This window comes from Halichoeres trimaculatus, unplaced genomic scaffold, assembly GCF_033239565.1.
Source record: "Halichoeres trimaculatus isolate MK-OKI-2021-1 unplaced genomic scaffold, fHalTri1.1 fHalTri1_scaffold_19, whole genome shotgun sequence".
NCBI classification, from domain to species: domain Eukaryota; kingdom Metazoa; phylum Chordata; class Actinopteri; order Labriformes; family Labridae; genus Halichoeres; species Halichoeres trimaculatus.
This window is the reverse complement of record NW_027437197.1, coordinates 6,364,285-6,382,779: the sequence shown is the minus strand read 5'-3', so window position 1 is coordinate 6,382,779 and position 18,495 is coordinate 6,364,285. Positions and strand designations below refer to the sequence as shown.

At 38.3% G+C, this 18,495-nt stretch overlaps 3 protein-coding genes across 3 annotated transcripts; all 3 read right to left on the bottom strand.

Annotated features, from left to right (window-relative positions):
* Nucleotides 1-5,855: 5,855 nt before the first annotated feature.
* On the bottom strand, nucleotides 5,856-6,767 carry LOC141808563 (olfactory receptor 11A1-like). Its single transcript, XM_074695224.1, has one exon. It carries the CDS (start codon nucleotides 6,765-6,767, stop codon nucleotides 5,856-5,858), a length of 912 nt encoding a protein of 303 aa, XP_074551325.1.
* Nucleotides 6,768-7,741: 974 nt separating this feature from the next.
* LOC141808554 (olfactory receptor 2K2-like) lies at nucleotides 7,742-8,662 on the bottom strand. Its single transcript, XM_074695213.1, has one exon. It carries the CDS (start codon nucleotides 8,660-8,662, stop codon nucleotides 7,742-7,744), a length of 921 nt encoding a protein of 306 aa, XP_074551314.1.
* A 2,994-nt stretch (nucleotides 8,663-11,656) lies between these two features.
* LOC141808641 (olfactory receptor 13C2-like) lies at nucleotides 11,657-16,195 on the bottom strand. Its single transcript, XM_074695314.1, has 3 exons — nucleotides 15,307-16,195; nucleotides 12,301-12,363; nucleotides 11,657-11,820 (listed from the first exon to the last, which is right to left on the bottom strand). Exons 1-3 carry the CDS (start codon nucleotides 16,193-16,195, stop codon nucleotides 11,657-11,659), a joined length of 1,116 nt encoding a protein of 371 aa, XP_074551415.1.
* Between the last annotated feature and the right edge of the window lie 2,300 nt (nucleotides 16,196-18,495).

The window sequence follows — 18,495 nt, the reverse complement described above, 5'->3', positions numbered from 1 at the left end:
GATACTTTCAGACAACAGTCATTGTATAAACCGTGTCTTACAGTAAAACCAGAATGTTTCCTGAGCTTATGTTGAGAATGTCGGGGGTGACAGGTTCTCATTTGAGGCAGCTGAACATTTTGAGCTGCAGCAAACAAAGTACTCAAGTACTACTCAACTACTCTGCATCGTAAAAAGTATCTGATTGGTTCAGCTTTTCTTCCTCTGAGCTGTGTAAGTGCATATTTATACAAACAATTCCTCTGCTTTGTAAGTGACTCTTGGGAACTTTGATGATCCTCTGACTTCTAAAGTTACGTCATCCCAGCCACTCAGTAGAGGCCAAATGTTGGCATGCTAACACACTAAACTTAGGTGGCATTAACGCCTTACATTGTCAATGGAGAAGTGTTAGCATGTTAGCTGCCCAATAAAAAGTAATCATCAGAGCTTGTGCAGAAATACAAGTGCTGTCTAAAGGTGTGAAATAAGACTAACTCACCACCACGTTGTCCTGCTCTCCCTCTGGTCCAGTTTCAGGAAGTGAACTCTGAGCCGCGGTGAATCAGCACTGTGAGCATGTGAGCTGCCAGTGGTGATTGACATGGATGTGATTTTACTACCAGACCAAAACAGACTCTAATCCTCTCTATCCCAGCTTAATCCACCAACTACCAAGCCTCCCCCCACCATCTTCATCTCTCCTGCCTGTCCTCTTCTTCTTCTTCGTTTCCTTTTATCCTCAGTTTTCCTCTGTAATCTTAAACTCTTTTTTATTCTTTTCCCTCTTTCTTTTTAATCACACCACCGGTTTCTCTGCTCTGGCATTTCTCTCTTCACTCTTTAACCATTTCATCCTATGGTTTCCTCATTCTCTGGTTTCCTCACGCTCTCACTCTCTTTAAGTACCTCAACAGATCACAAAGCCTCTTAACTCTTTGCTGCTTTTAGTAACACACATACACCCACACACATACACATTGGGTCAGACACACTCAGGAGTGACAGGAAACACAGTGTTAAGAGGGTAAAATACAAAGACATGATAACAGTTGGGCATTAAATCCAACTGCAACATCTGGGTCGTAAAGAGGCCAGCCACTACTACGAGTGTGCGTGTTTTTCATGGGGGGGTATCACAGGGTAATGGTCATCCTTCAGAAAGTGACAGAAAGAGGCCGTAAAGACAGACAGACGTAAGGAAACATGGGCACCAATGAGAGGGCAAAGTAGTTCAAATTAAATCTTTTGTTTCCATCAATTCAGTTTCAGGTTAAGTATATCCTGGTTACATAATATATGTCAGTGCGGTATTTAAAAAAAAAAAAAACAGGGCTGCTTGCTTTTACTTTTAAAAATGTATGCTTCATTAACTTCTTGAGAAAATCACACATTTTGCACATTGATAGTGTGCAAAATAATTAAAAACACAAATCAGAATGATCAGTTTTAAGAATATGTCACAAAACTGACAAATAAGTAAGTTAAACTATAGATTTTGTAAGTAGCATGATGGTGTTACTATAGTAGCTATATGGCGTGATGGTGTTACTATAGTAGCTATATAGCGGAAATATTACCTAATATTAAATGACATGGCTTGATTTTAGTTCTTTTTCTAAAGCATTTTTCCTTAATTGGAAATAAAACTACTTGTTGACTTTCTATCTGATATTTTCTTGAGCAGGGCCTCAATTGAATAAAAAGCCATCCTAGAAAGGTTGGCTCTGCATTAAGTTTTGAAATATAGACAATCTTGTGTCTACTTCATCATTTTACATCGTTGGTCATACAGTTGGTTGAGTTTACCTTTAAATGTTATTTTAGTTTTTTTTTTTGCTTTCAGAGTAGGTTATGCTCGAAAAAGTTAGTGAAACTTCTGATGTCGTCACTTTTTTAGTTGTTTGTTGTAAAGGAGGTAATGGGTTCTTTTGTTTTGTTATGAGTTTGTCTAAGCAAGCTTGTGGTGGCCTCTGGGTCATAATTAGGTGTTTGTTGACTGGCTGCAGTCCGGCCTGTCTCCTGAGATAAGCTGTTTTTCACCCCAGTGGGGACTAAACACATGGGAGGCAACTGTGGAGTCATTAATGACTCTTATTAAAGTAACATTTCATTAGGTGTGGGCCGCTGTGTGGACAGTATCGAAATGTATTGCATCATGCTAATTGGGATTGTTTTTTTTGCACCTATTCCTCAGAGGCACACAGAACTTATGAACCTGCTGTAAACATCAAAAAGTTATGTTCAAGCCATATCTTTGAATTTGTGGAATTAGAGTTAAATTATATTTTAACTGCGAACTTTTAGTCTAGTAATTGAAATTTTCCTTGCTCCCTATGTAGACACAATGAGATAGTGATCCATATAATTACAAAGTTGTCTTAAGCTTTTTGGATATGATACACAAATAAATATTTATGTTCGACTCAGTTGGAACCTGACCTCAGTCAAGCATAAGTCTCTACATTTTCTCCAGTTTTTAATCTCACAGTACCAAACCTGTTATTATGAATTTTTATGTAATTAAATGGCAATAAGAAAACAGCATTTTGATGCCCTAAAATCACTATTTGATGTCCATTTTGCAATTACAAATGGGCTAAGAAATACATTTTACAGCTGGGATAGTAGCCACATGAACTCTTTGATTGTCTTTATTGTTAATGGATTATTGGAATATTTGAAAACCAATACTCATGCTTAATACACACAATACACTTTGCGGACCTCTATGGGAACATCAAAAGTCACTTTTGAACACTGCCCCTCATTTACCAAATGTGTGACAACCAGATAGTTTTTGTATGGTGGGATATTTGGGATCAACCCCTTCTGTGGTCGTTACATCCCTACCTCTGCTCAATAAATGTTATCCTCTAAGAGGAGAACCCTGTCAGTGATAAAAAAAAAGATGAAATAACAGGTAGATTGTGAAGGGGTTTTGTTGCATCTTCTTACACATAGCCCACATTCTTTCACTAACTTTCACCTGACCTGAACCCTTGTGGTCTGGAAATTCCCGACCGTTCCACAAACAAAATTGCAGAGTGGAAATGTGGGTTTAGTGCCATGAATCACATCTTCAGTGAAGTGTACAACCGAATGATTGTGTCCACACTGATGAGTCTTCTCTTCGCTGTTGTTTATGGGCCAGACTTACATTTGTGGATAGAAGAAGGGTTAAACACTGCAGATCACGATCCTACAAGAAAGCCCAAAAAGGTCACATGAAGTTCAACATCAGTGAAAACTGTTTACTTCGTCTAATTTTTTTTTGACATGATGTAAAATCTTAATCAATTAGGTTTTATGTTGTTTTTTAGTCTGCTTGAGCTGCCTTTTTGCCTCAAGTCAAATGCCATGTTTGTGTAATAGGCCCACAACCATAGTCCTGAAATTTAAGTACGCCATCCCCCAACTCAAAGGTGTGCCCGTTGCAGGAAATTAAATGTTTCATTTCTTTTTAGTTTGCATTAAAGATGAATGTCCAACTCTTCAGAATGCAACATGGCCTACCGCTGACTCAAAAAAAGAATTAGGCCTGTTAAGTCCCTCGTTTGTTCCTTTATTTGACAAATGGCACCTTGTGTACATTCATATTCATGCACAGATTGGCATTTATCAATGTAACTTATCCACTTCCCAAACAACAAACTTTATTTCTCTCTACCTGTGTTGTGCTAGTGTCCAATTTAGAGGTGTGTTATCAATACCTGGTCAGGTTTATCCCTTATTTGGCCCAGGTGCATGTTTCATATATTGCACGTGAATGCTACAGTAACCTCATTTCTACACCAAAATCTGCGCCAGTTCCCACACAAGTCAGATAAATAAGCGTCTCTTTGTGTGTAATCCACTCTTGTAAAGAGAATGGCCACAGCTTGTGCAGCATTCCTCTGGCATTGTGGGCCAACACTGATGGGCATATTACAGCTGACTCTTGATAGAAGAAATTAATGAAAACTTCTGGTGTCTTTACTTTTTCAGAGAAGGTTTTCCTGTGCGAGCTTGTGGTGGCCTCTGGGTCATAATTAGGTGTTTGTTGACTGGCTGCAGCCCGACCTGTCCCCTGAGATAAGCTGTGTTTCACCACAGTGATGACTAAACACATGGGAGGCAACTGTGGAGTCATTAATGACTCTTATTACAGTAACATTACATTAGGTGTGAGCCGCTGTGTGGACCCTATCGAAATGTTTTGCACCATGCTAATTGGGATTGTTTTTTTGCGATTATTCCTCAGAGGCATGAATGGACATGAACTCATGGCCCCTCAGTAAAAATTGAAAGTCATCTTTTCTTCAGCTGTTTCAGAATGGATTGCATCATATGAATTAACATGTACACACAGAGACAAAATTGTTAGTTTTTAATGCTATAAAGCCTTTTACCCTCTCTAAAATGAAAAGCTCAAATGTTTGTTAGAATTGTACCTTTGATTTATAGAACTAGGGTTAAATTGTGCAAGTATCATTTATAGTGAGCGTAAATTTACATCCATTTGTTTAGGAATCACCTGTTATAAAGCAGACTGTAAAGGCCAGTGTGGACGTCTTACCTCTGTGCGCTGCAGGACCGAGAGATACCGAAGATCGTTCCTCCCTGCAGCCATCAGAGTGTACAATTCTTTGCTTGGAAGAGAGCCCAAACAACATGAATTTCCCTTCAGGGATCAATAAAGTATATCTTATCTTATCTTATCTTATCTTATCTCGTGTTAAAGATGGACACCTCTGTTCTGAGCAACATGTTGCAGTGTCACTTTTGGAGTAGCTGCCAGGGATTTTATTGGCAACTTATCTCCCAGTTAACTTAACAGAAATCAATGAGTTTAAGGTACAATCACGCTGTCCATCCGTACTGTGCCCAAGCACACTTCAACACTAAAGTCCAGTTCATTTGGCCAGTGTTACCACTCTGATACTATGGTGGGGTATGGTACACTTCACTGCTCTGGCACGCGTCGTAGTGGTGTGCTTGGGCATGTTACACTTCATCCACAAGTACAAGTATGCGTCCACAAGGAGGGCATTACAAGTAATCAATGATGTATAATTGCTGCGACTGCTCTTCTAGGCAGTCTTTTAATATTGAGGATGTTGACCAAAATGACTTGACAGAAGCCAGAAAATAACTGAAGTCTTGGCCCTGTTTTCTGTGCCTCATTGTGCTGACTGATGAGCCCACACTTCTTTTACACTGATGTTTCATGATGGCATAGGCCGCCCATGTGTGGGCCCTAAATCTGGTTTGCAATGGAGTAAATGACTCTGAGCTGTACTGGCCAGGAGTTGAAGTTGTTAGTAAATTGTATATGTAAAAGCATATGTTGCAGATATCTCTAAACTAATGTTGCAAATACGATGTTTTTTTAAGTGTCTGTTGTGATTTTACCCTCTTTAAAATAATAAAGCAGATATAGCAAGTCAGCAGTTGTTCAATGAAAACACATCTTCCTATGCAAAAAATGGACTGTATCAACACAAACTCACTTATGGGGAATACAAACACACTCCTCATACACAGGTTTGATTTTGTAGATTTAATATTAAAATTGAATTTTAACAGCTTTGAAGAACCTTCAATTTTAACCAATTTAAAGGTTTTATGACTAAACAGTGATATACATGATTAATGCACAGTAAAGAAGTGATATGAAAATGAAACAGTTACTGCTACATTATCATTTATGAATGTTGGTCCAGGCCTTCATCACGTTTCCCTGTCATGTTATAATAAAGACTTCAGGCACATTTTATCAGCAATTTAAATATATCTTAACACAAATCTAAACTTACAATCAGGAAGAAAACCACATATTGTTACTAATGACTCTGCTGTATTACACAACAAGTGATGTGTTGGTACAATGTGACCTAACGAAACATCCTCCTTAGGTGTCGATGAATTTCTTTCATTTTTAGCCCATATATGATAGGATTAATAAGAGGGTGATACAGAACAACTTGTAAAGTTATTATTAAGCTAGCAGTTTTGGGAATTTCTGATTTAAGTCTGGCTGAAGTCACATCAAATGTGAAAAAGCAGGAAAAGTTGAATAAAACTATCAGGTGGGGTAAACAGGTCTGTGCAGCTTTCATTCTGAGTTCTTTACAGCTGTGATAGGTTATCACAAGTATCCTGCTGTATGTAAACAGAATGAAAAGCGCAGGCAGGAGTCCAAGATTAATCAGAAGTACCACCCCATAGATAGCTAGACCCTCTGTGCGCACACAAAAAAGTTTATAGAGTGCGTTGTTGCAAAAAACCCCGTTCAAAGTAAAGCTACAGAGTTTCAGACTGAAATTCATTGCAAATACTCCTGTGACCTCACAAACCGGGACAAACCAAGCTGAAACCACAAAGATGCAGACTCTTGTTTTTTTCATGATAGTTGGATATTGTAGAGGTTTACATATAGACACATACCGATCATAGGCCATGGCTGACAAGAGTAAAAACTCTGAGTAGGCAACACTGTAATATGTAACACCTTGGAAGATACAGGCTGGGTATAATATGGTCTGTTTCTCTGACAGAAAATCTATCAAAAGCTTTGGATAGATAATAACGCTGAAAAGAACAGAGTTGATGAGCAGTGCTGCGATGAAAATATACATAGGTTCATGTAGGTTTTCATGTTTCACAATCAGGGACACAATAGTGGAATTAAAGAAAATTATTAACATAAATAAAGAGTAAACAATCACAAAATATACATATCTGAATTTCTCAATTTCTCCATACCCACCAAGATAAATTAGAGTTGTGTTTAATTCTTCATCCATTCTGGGAGTTTTGGATACAGTAAAGTAATGATATGCAGATTAAACTTTGATAGCAGACCATGGATCTTAATGTCCAGTTTATGACAGAGCTCCAAAATCCACTGGCTGTTTGTAGCCCAGAAGCCACATGCTATGAATTTGTGACCTGTTTATATTGATACTTTCATCCCCTGAAGATCTCATTACTCTCTCCACTAACATGTTTACGAACCTGCACGTCAAGCTTTGAACTTTGCCCTGTCAAAAAGCTCCCCACAGCACTTCCAGCTTTCAAACGGAGACAGTGTGATATGATGTAATAATGAAATTTCATCACAAATTAATGCGTCCTATTTCTTCTTTCATACTAGATAACTAAAGTTAAGATAAAGATAATGTAGCAACCATAGTTTCTAGTGATTAAGGCTGGTGTGTTTAGTTGACTTGATTCCACCTTTGCCAGACAGCACCAGAATAACTAGTTGGCTAAACTAAGTATTAATATTTATATTTTCTTACTTTGCCAGGCTTCAGCCCTTTTGAAATCTCAGATATGCTGTCATTTAAATTGGTGAAGAATTCTACCCTGTGCTTTAGGTCCTATTAAAGTCTGTTATGATTATACATACCTTTAGCAGCATTAATCAATTTAATTCAAGTATTTACCAGTACTTAACGTTGCATCTGGTTTACAGCATGATGAAAAGTTTTTTTAAAAAGACTTTTACACAAGTCTGAAAAACTTGAGGTTTTGTAGTGTAACCTTTTTTTCTCACAACAGAATGACATTGCAAAAGAATTTCATCGAGAGGTTGAAAAGAGAACTTGGAACCCGTAATGACAAAACAGACAAGTGAAACACAACAAAACTTTTAAGATTAAAGACATTGATATATTGTAGAAATTTACATTAAATACCTTAAAATAAAGAAACCACTTCTTCAAAAATAACAAATTAAAATGAGTCACAAGATCAGTTATTACTATGTAAAATATTATTTCATAGATGAAAACAACTTCTTTATGTGTTCATTAATTTTTTTCATTTTTAAACCATATATGATTGGATTAAAGAGAGGATGATACAAAATCAGCTGTAAAGTCAAAATCAAATGTACAGTTTTTGGAATATTTGATTCCAGTCGAACAGAAATGATATCAAATAAGCACAACAAGGAGAAATTGATTAAAACCAGCAAATGCGGTAAACAGGTTTGTGCAGCTTTACCCCTAACTTCTTTACAACTTCTTATGGATACTATGAGTATCTTTGCATATGTAAAACATATATACAGTATAGGAATAACAATTATATTGAGCAAGACAATCACACCATAAACAGTAAGCAGCCTTGAACTCAAACAGTGAAGTTTATAAATTAAATTGTTGCAGAAGATTCCTCTCAGAGTGAAGTTACAGATTTTTCTGGTTGAACTAAATGCAGTTGAGCCTGCCATCTGACAAGCAGGAAGAAGCCATGCCAGTACTAGAAAAGTTATAATGGTCGATTTAGTCATGATGACTGGATATTGCAGAGGTTTGCATATAGAGACATGTCTGTCATAGGCCATGACGGACAACAGTAAGAACTCTGAACTACCTATGAAGTAAAACATGAAAAACTGAAGGTGACACATTGAATTTGATATGACCTGTTTGTCAGATAAAGAGTCAACCAGAAGCTTGGGGTAAATAACTGTACTGAAAAGAACAGAATTGATAAGCAGGGCTGCAATAAAAATGTACATGGGTTCATGTAAGTTTTGTTTTTTCACAATGAGGCACAGAATAGTGGAATTAGAGCAGATTATCAAAATATATACAACAAAAATGATTCCAAAATAAACATATCGATACTTTTCCATTTCAACATACCCACCAAGAGAAATAACTGTTGAATTCAGTTCTTCGTCCATCAAATGCTAAAATCAAAGTAAAAACTATGGCAAGCACATCTCACATTGAATGTTAAGAACATGTTGAAGCTAGAACATGTTTGTCATATTTATTAGGAAGTTGACAGTTCATGTGTGTGGGTGTTTTCTGTCTGAAAGATTTAATCTCTCTGGATCTCATTAAACTTTTTCCATAAACTTTTTTTTTTTTAACTTACTTACTTTTTTTAACCTACTTTTTTAGCTTACCGATGAGTCCTGGGACTCTTGTTTTTCTTTTTCATGGAGTTGTATGACTACATTGCATCCTTAGTCCCTTGTTGTTTGATCATTTGAGTTTTGTTTTATATTACATCAGAATATACGTTTGTGCAGTGTCAAGGGCAAACTTTGTGCAAAGGCTGACCAAAGTTCAACAGCAAATACAGTCGCAATAGCCGAAACTTAGAAACTCATGCAAAAGCAAAAGCAACACAGGATCATTGAACATCTGCAAAAAAATGCTCTAATCTGTGACTTGAAAAAGTAGGTGCTCCAAGCCTGTAGGAGATGCAGGGTGACTTTAATTTTAACTGTCAAGGAAAAAATGACCTGATTCGGAATGTAAGGCTGATAACAAAATGCAGCATGGTTTGACTTTATCCAGGAGATTCTGAACTGGATTCTGTCATCACTCAGGCAGACAGTGTGTTCCAACTAAAGGGGATCACACTCCTCATCCTCTCTGGTAAGGTCTACTTCAGGGTGCTGGAGAGGAGAGTTCAACAGTTGGTTAAACTTCAGATTCAAGAGGAGCAATGTGGTTTTCATCCTGGCCGTGGAACACGAGATCAGCTCTATACCCTTGCAAGGGTGCCAGAGGGTGCATGGGAGTTTGCCCAACCAGTCCACTTGTGCTTTGTGGACTTGGAAAAGGCTTTTGGCCATGTCTCCTGAGGTATCTCGTGGGGAGTTCTCTGTGAGTATGCAGCTAATAGCCCATTGTTATGAGCTGTTCAGTCTCTGTATTCCCAGAATGAGAGCTTAGTTCGTATTGCCAACAGTAGGTCAAACTCTTTCCCAGTCTGGGTTGGACTCAGCCAGGGCTGCCCTTTGTCACCACTTCTGTTCATTACTTTTATGGACAGGATTTCTAGGCACAGTCAAGTGGCGTAGGGACTCAGGTTTGGTGGTCTTAGTATCCCATCTCTGTTTTTTGTGTATGATGTGGTCCTGTTGGCCTCATCAAACACTTACCTCCAGCTCGCACTGGGCAGTTTGCAGCCGAGTGTGTAGCAGCCGGGATGAAGATCAGCACCTCTAAGTCTGAGGCCATGGTTCTCAGTCAGAAAAGGGTGGACTGCCCACTCTAGGTTGGGAGAGAGCTCTGCCCCAAGTTGAGGAGTTCAAGTATCTCGGGGTTTTGTTCACGAGTGAGGGAAAAATGAAGTAGGGGCCGGCAGACGAATCAGGGTAGCGTCGGCAGTGATGCGGATGCAATACTGGCCTCTTGTGGTGAAAAGAGTTGAGCCAGAGGGCAAGGCTCTCAATTTACTGCTCGATCTACGTTTCGACCCTCACCTATGGCCACAAGCTGTAGATAGAGACCAAAAGAATAAGATTGCGGATACAAGCGGCCGAAATGAGCTTTCTCCACAGGGTGTCTGGGCCCAGCCTGAGAGATAGGGTTTGGAGCTCCAGGACAGGCTCGAAGTAGAGCCGCTACTCCTCCACATTGAGAGGAGCCAGATGGAGTGGTTCGGGCATAAGGCTAGGATGCCTTCTGAACGCCTCCCTGGGGAGGTGTCCAACTGGTAGGAGACCCCGGGGTAGACACAGGACATAATGGAGAGATTATATACTGTATTACCAAAAGTATTAGCTCACCCATCCAAATGATCAGAATCAGTGTCCCAATCGCCCAGCATGGCCACAGGTGTATAAAATCAATCACCTGTGGCCATGCTGACTGTTTTTACAGACATTTGTGAAAGAATGGGCCACTCTCAGGAGCTCAGTGAATTTCAGTGTGGAACTGTCATACCTGTGCAACAAATCTAGTCATGAAACATTCCACAGTCAACCTTCAGCTTTATTACAAGAAAATGAAAGAGTTTGGGAACAATAGCAGCTCAGCCACCAAGTGGTAGGCCATGTAAACTAACTGAGAGGGGTCAGGGGATGCTAAGGTGCATAGTGCAAAGAGTTACTGCACAGTCAATTGCTACAGAGCTCCAAATTTCATGTGGCCTTCAGATTAGCTCAAGTACAGTACGCAGAGAGCTTCATGAAGTGGGATTCCATGGTCGAGCAGCTGCATCCAAGCCATACATCACCAAGTGCAATGCAAAGCATTGGATTCAGCGGTGTAAAGCATGCCGCCACTGGACTCCAGAGCAGTGGGGCATTTTCTGGAGTGATGAGTCACACTTTTCCATCTGGCAATCTGATGGATGAGTCTGGGTTTGGAGGTTGCCAGGAGAATGGTACATTTCGCACTGCATTGTGCCAAGTGTGAAATTTGGTGGAGGAGGAATTATGGTGTGGGGTTGTTTCTCAGGAGATGGGCTTGGCCCCTTAGTTCCAGTGAAAGGAACTTTGAATGCTTCAGGATACCAAAAAATTTTGGATAATTCCATGCTTCCAACCTTGTGGGAACAGTTTGGAGGAGGCCCCTTACTCTTCCAACATGACGGTGCACCAGTGCACAAAGCAAGGTCCATAAAGACAGGAATGACAGATTCTGGTGTGGATGAACTTGACTGGCCTGCACAGAGTCCTGACCTGAATCCGATAGAACACTTTTGGGATGAATTAGAGCGGAGACTGAGAGCCAGGCCTTCTTGAAAAACATCAGTGTGTGACCTCACTAATGCCCTTTTGGAAGAATGGTCAAAAATTCCTGTAAACACACTCCTCAACCTTGTGAACAGCCTCCCCAGAAGAGTTGAAGCTGTAACAGCTGCAAAAGGTGGACTGACATCATATTGAACCCTATGGGTTAGGAATGGGATAGCCCTTGAGTTCATATGTGAGTCAAGGCAGGTGTGCAAATACTTTTGGTAATATAGTGTCTTGCCTCCGCAACCCAGACCCAGATAAGCGGTGGAAGATGAGATGAGATGAGGTGAGCTGGCAGGGATTACAGGCATAATTTTTACTAATCTTGAGAAACCTTAGCAATGGTGATATGGGGCTACCTGGTATGCAAAAGGCCAACGGGTATGAGAACTTGGTAGAAAACGTGCCAATTAGTTAGATTGGGCATGGCAGGCAAAGTGCCAATCCATGGAGCAGATTTTCACAAGCCAACTCTGCTGTTCACCTATTTATGCCGCCAAATTCATGTCATTCCCACTAAATCACTACATTGACTCTACATGTTATTCACTTGTTGTAAGCTGCTTTTTACTGTAAACACAACTTGGGATGTGGACATATTTTGGATTGCTGATCAAGAAGTACCCCATGAAAATTAAATACTGAAGAAATACATGAAAGCTTTTCTTACATGATAAAACCAATTGAAGATGTCATTGCTAAACATTGAATGATGTTATTTTACCAGTCATTAAACAATCAAATACAGATTGAAACAGTGGTTTGAATTGATAAATAATGTATTTGTTAGACTATTTATGGTCCTTGTTAATGAAAAAGTAAAAAAAAATAAATCATACGGATATCACTTAGCAAGTGTAAAACAAAAGACAGCTTCACTTGACAGAAAAGCCTCTTGAGGTGTTTATACATTTCTTTCATTTTTACCCCATATATACTTGGATTATAGAGAGGATGAAACAAAACCACCGGTAAAGTCATTATCATACGTACTATTTTTGGGATATGTGATTCTACTCTAATCACAAATAAATCATAAGCAATCAGCAAGGATAGATTGATCAAAACCAGAAAGTGTGGTGAGCAGGTTTGTGCAGCTTTTCTCCCGACTTCTTTACCACTTCTGTAGGAAGTAATAAAATAAAAAAATAATGTAAAAAAATGTATCTTTGAGTATGTTAACACTATATACAGCATAGAAAACATTACAAGGCTTACAAAAGTGAAAATGCCATACACAGATAGCACTGTCTCTTGAGTCTAAATCTCCCTGGATCTCATTAGACTTTTTCCTTAAACTTTTTTTTTTAACCTCAGCTAACCAATGAGTCCTGGGACTCTTGTTTTTCCTTTCATGGAGTTGTGTGACTACTAGGGGTGTAAATCACCAGTTTCATGACGATACGATACAATATCGATTCTTTGGACAACGATATGATATTTGCCGATATCACAAAGTCTGTCACGATACGATACGATACAATACGATTCAGGGGCCTTTGATCGATTTAAGACGATATAATGTCCTCACTGAACACAATCAGCAACATTTCACCTGATGCAAGAAAGAAATACAAAACTATTTTGATAGTTTTATTACTGAAATGTGGAACGATGTGCTGACCTTTGGGTATGATAGTTTGTAGAGGATTATAGCCATCTGTATGATCTTATCATGTTTTAAAATTAAAACTGGTTAAATTCAGGTAAGGTGCTTTTTTTCCCCCACAATTACCTTATGGGTCTTACTGTTATACTGTAATATTTGATTATTATATCAAGTAATGATGCAACACTATAATTAAAAATTACTGATTACACAAACTATTATTGACCTCCAACATTTGTCCATTTTCTATCAAACCAAAAATTTGAAGCTTTGATTTTAATTAAACCCAAACATTTCTATTGTTCAAAATTAGAACTATTAACTTTAACTTAACATTGATAGTTTTTTTTTACTGTGATGCCTGATAACCACAGTTTGTATGTCAGTGTGTTCAGACTTTGTTCCACTGTGTAACAGTCGATGTGGAGGAGGAATGACACTAAGCTCCCGCCGTTTTACTTTTTAACTTTATGAAATTTCATGAATCAGTCGCTACAAAATCATATTATGAGACAACTCACTGCAGTCGTGTGATGATGCACTCCTGTCGTCTGTGCAGCCTGCATCCTCTCAGTCAGGTCGACCATGTCTCACCCGGATACAGGAGAGCTATTTTATGATTGGCCGATATGTCTGGCTCCCGTTTAGCTCTGTGATGCTAACAGCGTCTTGCTATACGTTCACCTACAGCGGTGTGACTCGGTGGGCGCTAAACAGTACATTTTACAGCAGGAGAAATATCAGGCGTGGCGTGTCAGAGAGTTAAAAGGTTCAAATGTGAGTCTCATACGCTGAGTGTGTGAGGCTTGAGAGGAAACTTCAGAACGACTCGCGGTTGGACGGAGACGGACATGCGCGTCCGGGCGGGATTTCAAAATGAAGGCGTACATCAAAGACCACGATGATGATTGATGTTTAGACTTTCTATCGATGTGATTGGATAATTGCTTAACCAATCGATGTATCGATGTATATCGATGGATCATTACACCCCTAGTGACTACATTGCATTCTTAGTCCCTTGGTGTCTGACTAAAAAGTTAATCTTTGACTGACACCACAAAAAAGTTTATCCAGTGTCTGACAAGGGCGAGTCATGTGCAAAGGTTCAAACAAATTTTAACAGCAACAACAAGCTGCAAAAGCAAAAAACAAAGAATTCTTCAGAAACCAGTGCAAAATCAAATAAAACAGTTGTAACACACTGCAAATGAGAAAATACATAGCAAACACCAGCTCCAAAATCATATTGCTCCACATACACAAATGATGTCAAGCAAAGAGCACACAGAATCATAAAACTAAGGAGCTTCAAACTGAGGCTAGAAAAAGAACAGCTCCAGATCTGTAGGGGGTGCAGTGACACAGCTTTGACTTTGGCTGGAAAGGAAATGTACCACACATTGAAATTAACACTGGTAAGGAAGGGGGCATGGTTTGACATCAAGGAATAATGTCAAATTACTTAAGTCAGGACAGTCTGGACTGAATTTTGTTATGGATTGAGCGCATGTGATAAAGTGTGATTTCACATGGTTTAACTTTTGGCTGGTTATAGCTTTGGATGTAACTGAAGTCTGATTTGAAGGTATACCCCCTGCTCACAAGAACAGATGAGATACTTTTTAGGAAAGCTCTTCATACATGGAATAATTGCAACTAATGATCTAGGTCAATAAAGCATTACTTTGCATATAGGAATGTATGCATTTTGTTAATGAACCCTACAAATCAAACAATTCTATTTTAAGTAAACACATATTTGCTCTGGCTTGACAATACAGCATGTTTAGTGGGAAAATAACACAGAGATGATTAAAGATAACAGGGGACACAAACACAAATGCCATTTTTGTTCTTAAAGTGTACTGTAGAAATGTTGTCTTTAAGGAAACCTCAGTTCTTAAAAAAAAAAAAACTCTTACCAAATATTCATTGTAATTAATGAAGTACAACACAGAGGAAGAGGTTTGGCATCTAGGCTGGTTAAACTTAACAAAAAGTCTCTAAATCCAAATTTCAGATTATTTTCAACTTAACCACTTTAGATTGTCTAAGTTTTGAGCTTAACAATACTTCACCATCATCATCATAAATCATGACCTTGTAGGTTTTGTAAGAAATCTCTGAACACATTTCAAGTATCAAAGATACAAATCATCAACACAATTTGAACAGCACATGAACAGTTTCCAAACAAAAGGTCATGTCAGCTGAAGGAATAATTTCTTGAGATGCTTATAAATTTCTTTCATTTTTAATCCATAGATGATTGGATTAAAGAGAGGGTGATATAAAACAAGCTGTAAAGTCATAATTAAACGTGCAGTTTTGGGAATATAAGATTCCAGTCGAACTATACTGACATCATAGGCAACCAGTAAGGTGAAATTAATTAAAACCAGCAGATGTGGTAAACATGTCTGTGTAGCTTTACTCCTGACTTCTTTACAACTTCTGTAGGATATTATAAGTATCTTTGAGTATGTGAAAATAATAAAAACCATGGGATAGACTGCAAGGTTGAGAAAACCCACCAGACCATACAAATTAAGAGCACTTGAGCTCTTACAGTAGAGCTTGTAAATAGAATTGTTGCAGAAGATTCCTTTCAGAGTGTAGTTACAGATTTCTCTAGCTGAACTGAAAATAGAAGAGCCTGCCATCTGACAGGCAGGCAGAAACCATGCCAAGAGTAGGCAAAGAATTATGGTCTTTTTCTTCATAATGGTTGGGTACTGCAGAGGTTTACATATGGACACATATCTGTCATAGGCCATGACTGACAACAGTAAGAACTCTGACGCACCTAATGAATAAAATATAAAAAATTGAAAGTGACACATTGAATGTGATATGACCTGTTTCTCAGATAAAAAGTCAACTAGAAGCTTTGGGTAAGTCGTGGTGCTGTACAAAACAGTGTTGATGAGCAGAGCTGCGATTAAAATGTACATGGGTTCATGGAGGTTTTGGTGTTTTACAATTAGGCACACAATAGTGGAATTACAACAGATTATCAAAATGTATACAGTAAAAATAATCCCAAAATAAACATATCGATACTTTTCCATTTCCACATACCCACCAAGAGTAATAGGTGTTACATTATGTTCTTTATCCATCAAGAGCTAAAATCAAAGTCAATTTAATGGCAAGTACATCTCACCTTGATTCTCAAAAACATGTTGAAGCTGGAACATGGTTGTCATATTTAATAGGAAGCTGACAGTTCATGTGTGTAAATGTTTCCAGTTTAACTGCTTTAATCTCTCTGGATCTAATTAAACTTTTTCCTTGAACTTTTTTGAACTTTAGCTAACCCATGAGTCCTTTGGCTCTTGTTTTCCCTCTCATGGAGTTGTGTGACCACACTGTATCCTTAGTCCCTTGTTGTTTAATTACAAAGTTCATTTTTATATGACTTTACAAAAAGAGTTTTTCTCGTGGTTGACAAAGAATGAACCATGTGCAAAGGCTCAAAGAAACTTCAACAGCAACAAGAAGCTCAAAAACCAATGCAAAATAAAAAAACGGCTTTAACACACTACAAATAAGAAAATGTGTTGCAAACAGCCGAAACAACAGCTCCAAAATCATATTGCTCCACATACACAAATGATGTCAAGCAATATGCACACAGAACCATAAAACATGAAACTTAGGCTGAAAAAGAACAGCTTCAGGTCTGTAGGGGGCCCAGGGTGACAAAGCGTTAATTTTGACTGGAGAGGAAATGACCTCACATTATTTAAATGTCGGTAAAAGGAGCAGTTTGGTGTTACATCAGGGAATTATATCAAGTTACCCAAGCCAGAGCCAGGAGAATCTGAAATTGAGTCTGCCATTCTTTCATTGTAAACTGGAGACAGTGTGCTGGCAAACTGGGCTTAGCTTTAAGCTGGTCATAACTTGAAGTGTTTCTGTTGACTCGTGTCAGGTTATACCCCAGAGTGCGCCCAACCGTTGGACTTCACCTGCTGCTAGCTTGTGCTTTTTGACAAAGTGCGTATAGTGCTGCTCACAATAATGGAGAGAGAATACTTGGGACAGTTCTTCACACATGGAATGAATGCAATAAACAACCAAAATCAATGAGGCATTATTTTAAAACAGTTTTAGCAGGCCAATCATTACAGAAATGTTTGCGTTAAAAAAAAAAACAGTTAAAACATTTATATGTTAACTGAACATACAATTGCTTGGGCTTGGCAATGAAATGCAATGTGTTAAGTGGAAAAACAAGCATAGTCAGAGATGTTTCAAGATTTCACATTTTAGACAGACAGACAGACAGACAGACACACACACACACACACACACACACACACACACACACACACACACACACACACACATATGCTATGTTTCGTTCTTAAAATCTCTAACAAAATCTCACAGCATATCTTTATTATATAAAAATAACAACATATGTGATTTTGATGTCAAAAGTACAGAAACCTAGGGGGCGTTTTTGTATCAGGAAGCATTTTCATTTGTGTGGATGTTTTCTATCCGACAGTTTTAATCTCTCTGGAACTCATTAAACTTTTTTTTCAAACTGTTGTGAACTTTAGGTAACCCATGAGTCTCGGGGCTCTTGTTGTTTTTCTTTGTGAAACTTTTTTTCATTTAGGTTTTGTTACATCGCAAGTAAGTTTGTCCACCTGCTGACAAGGAATAATCATGTGCAAAGGCCCAAATAAAGTTCTACAGCAAGCACAAGCTGAAAAAGCAGTATTATGAATCTTTAAATTAACAGAATCATTAAAAATCTCCTATAAAAGAAAAGTTTCAAACAGAGGCAAGAAAAAAAGAAAATGTTTCAGGTCTACAGGTGGCGCATGGCAACACAGCTCGGATTTTGACTTGAGAGAAAAAATGACCACACACTGAATTTGAGGCTGACTAGGAAAAACTATGGAGGACTAAAATTACCAAAATGAAAAATAAACAAAAGTGAAAACGAAAACAAAAAATATATATATACATAAGTAAATAACCAAATAATCAAAGTATAAGAAGTAAAAAAATAAATGTGGAAATAGAATTATCAACAAATAAAAGCACTGTCCTATTTATTTTATGTTGCAACACTGTCAGCTAACTTACAGAAGGAATTGTTATTCAAATCAGGCGGTAGTCCTAATGGTGTCTTGAGCTGGACTTTTTGCCTATTGTTTGATCCACAAGTGAGTGCAGAAATGGACCAGATGTACCCGTCAACAGCCACAGTAAGAGGAAATCACTACATGACTCTCAATAGCTCTGTCTTCATAACAAGTTTTTTCAAAATTAAAGCAATATTCCTGAAGTTTCCATAAAGTGCAATTGCGAATATTTCAGCCTGGCATTGGCCTAAAGATGAACGACCTCAGCTTATGTTATGTTTACACACTGTTCAAGGCTGCATGGGTGGTCGCTT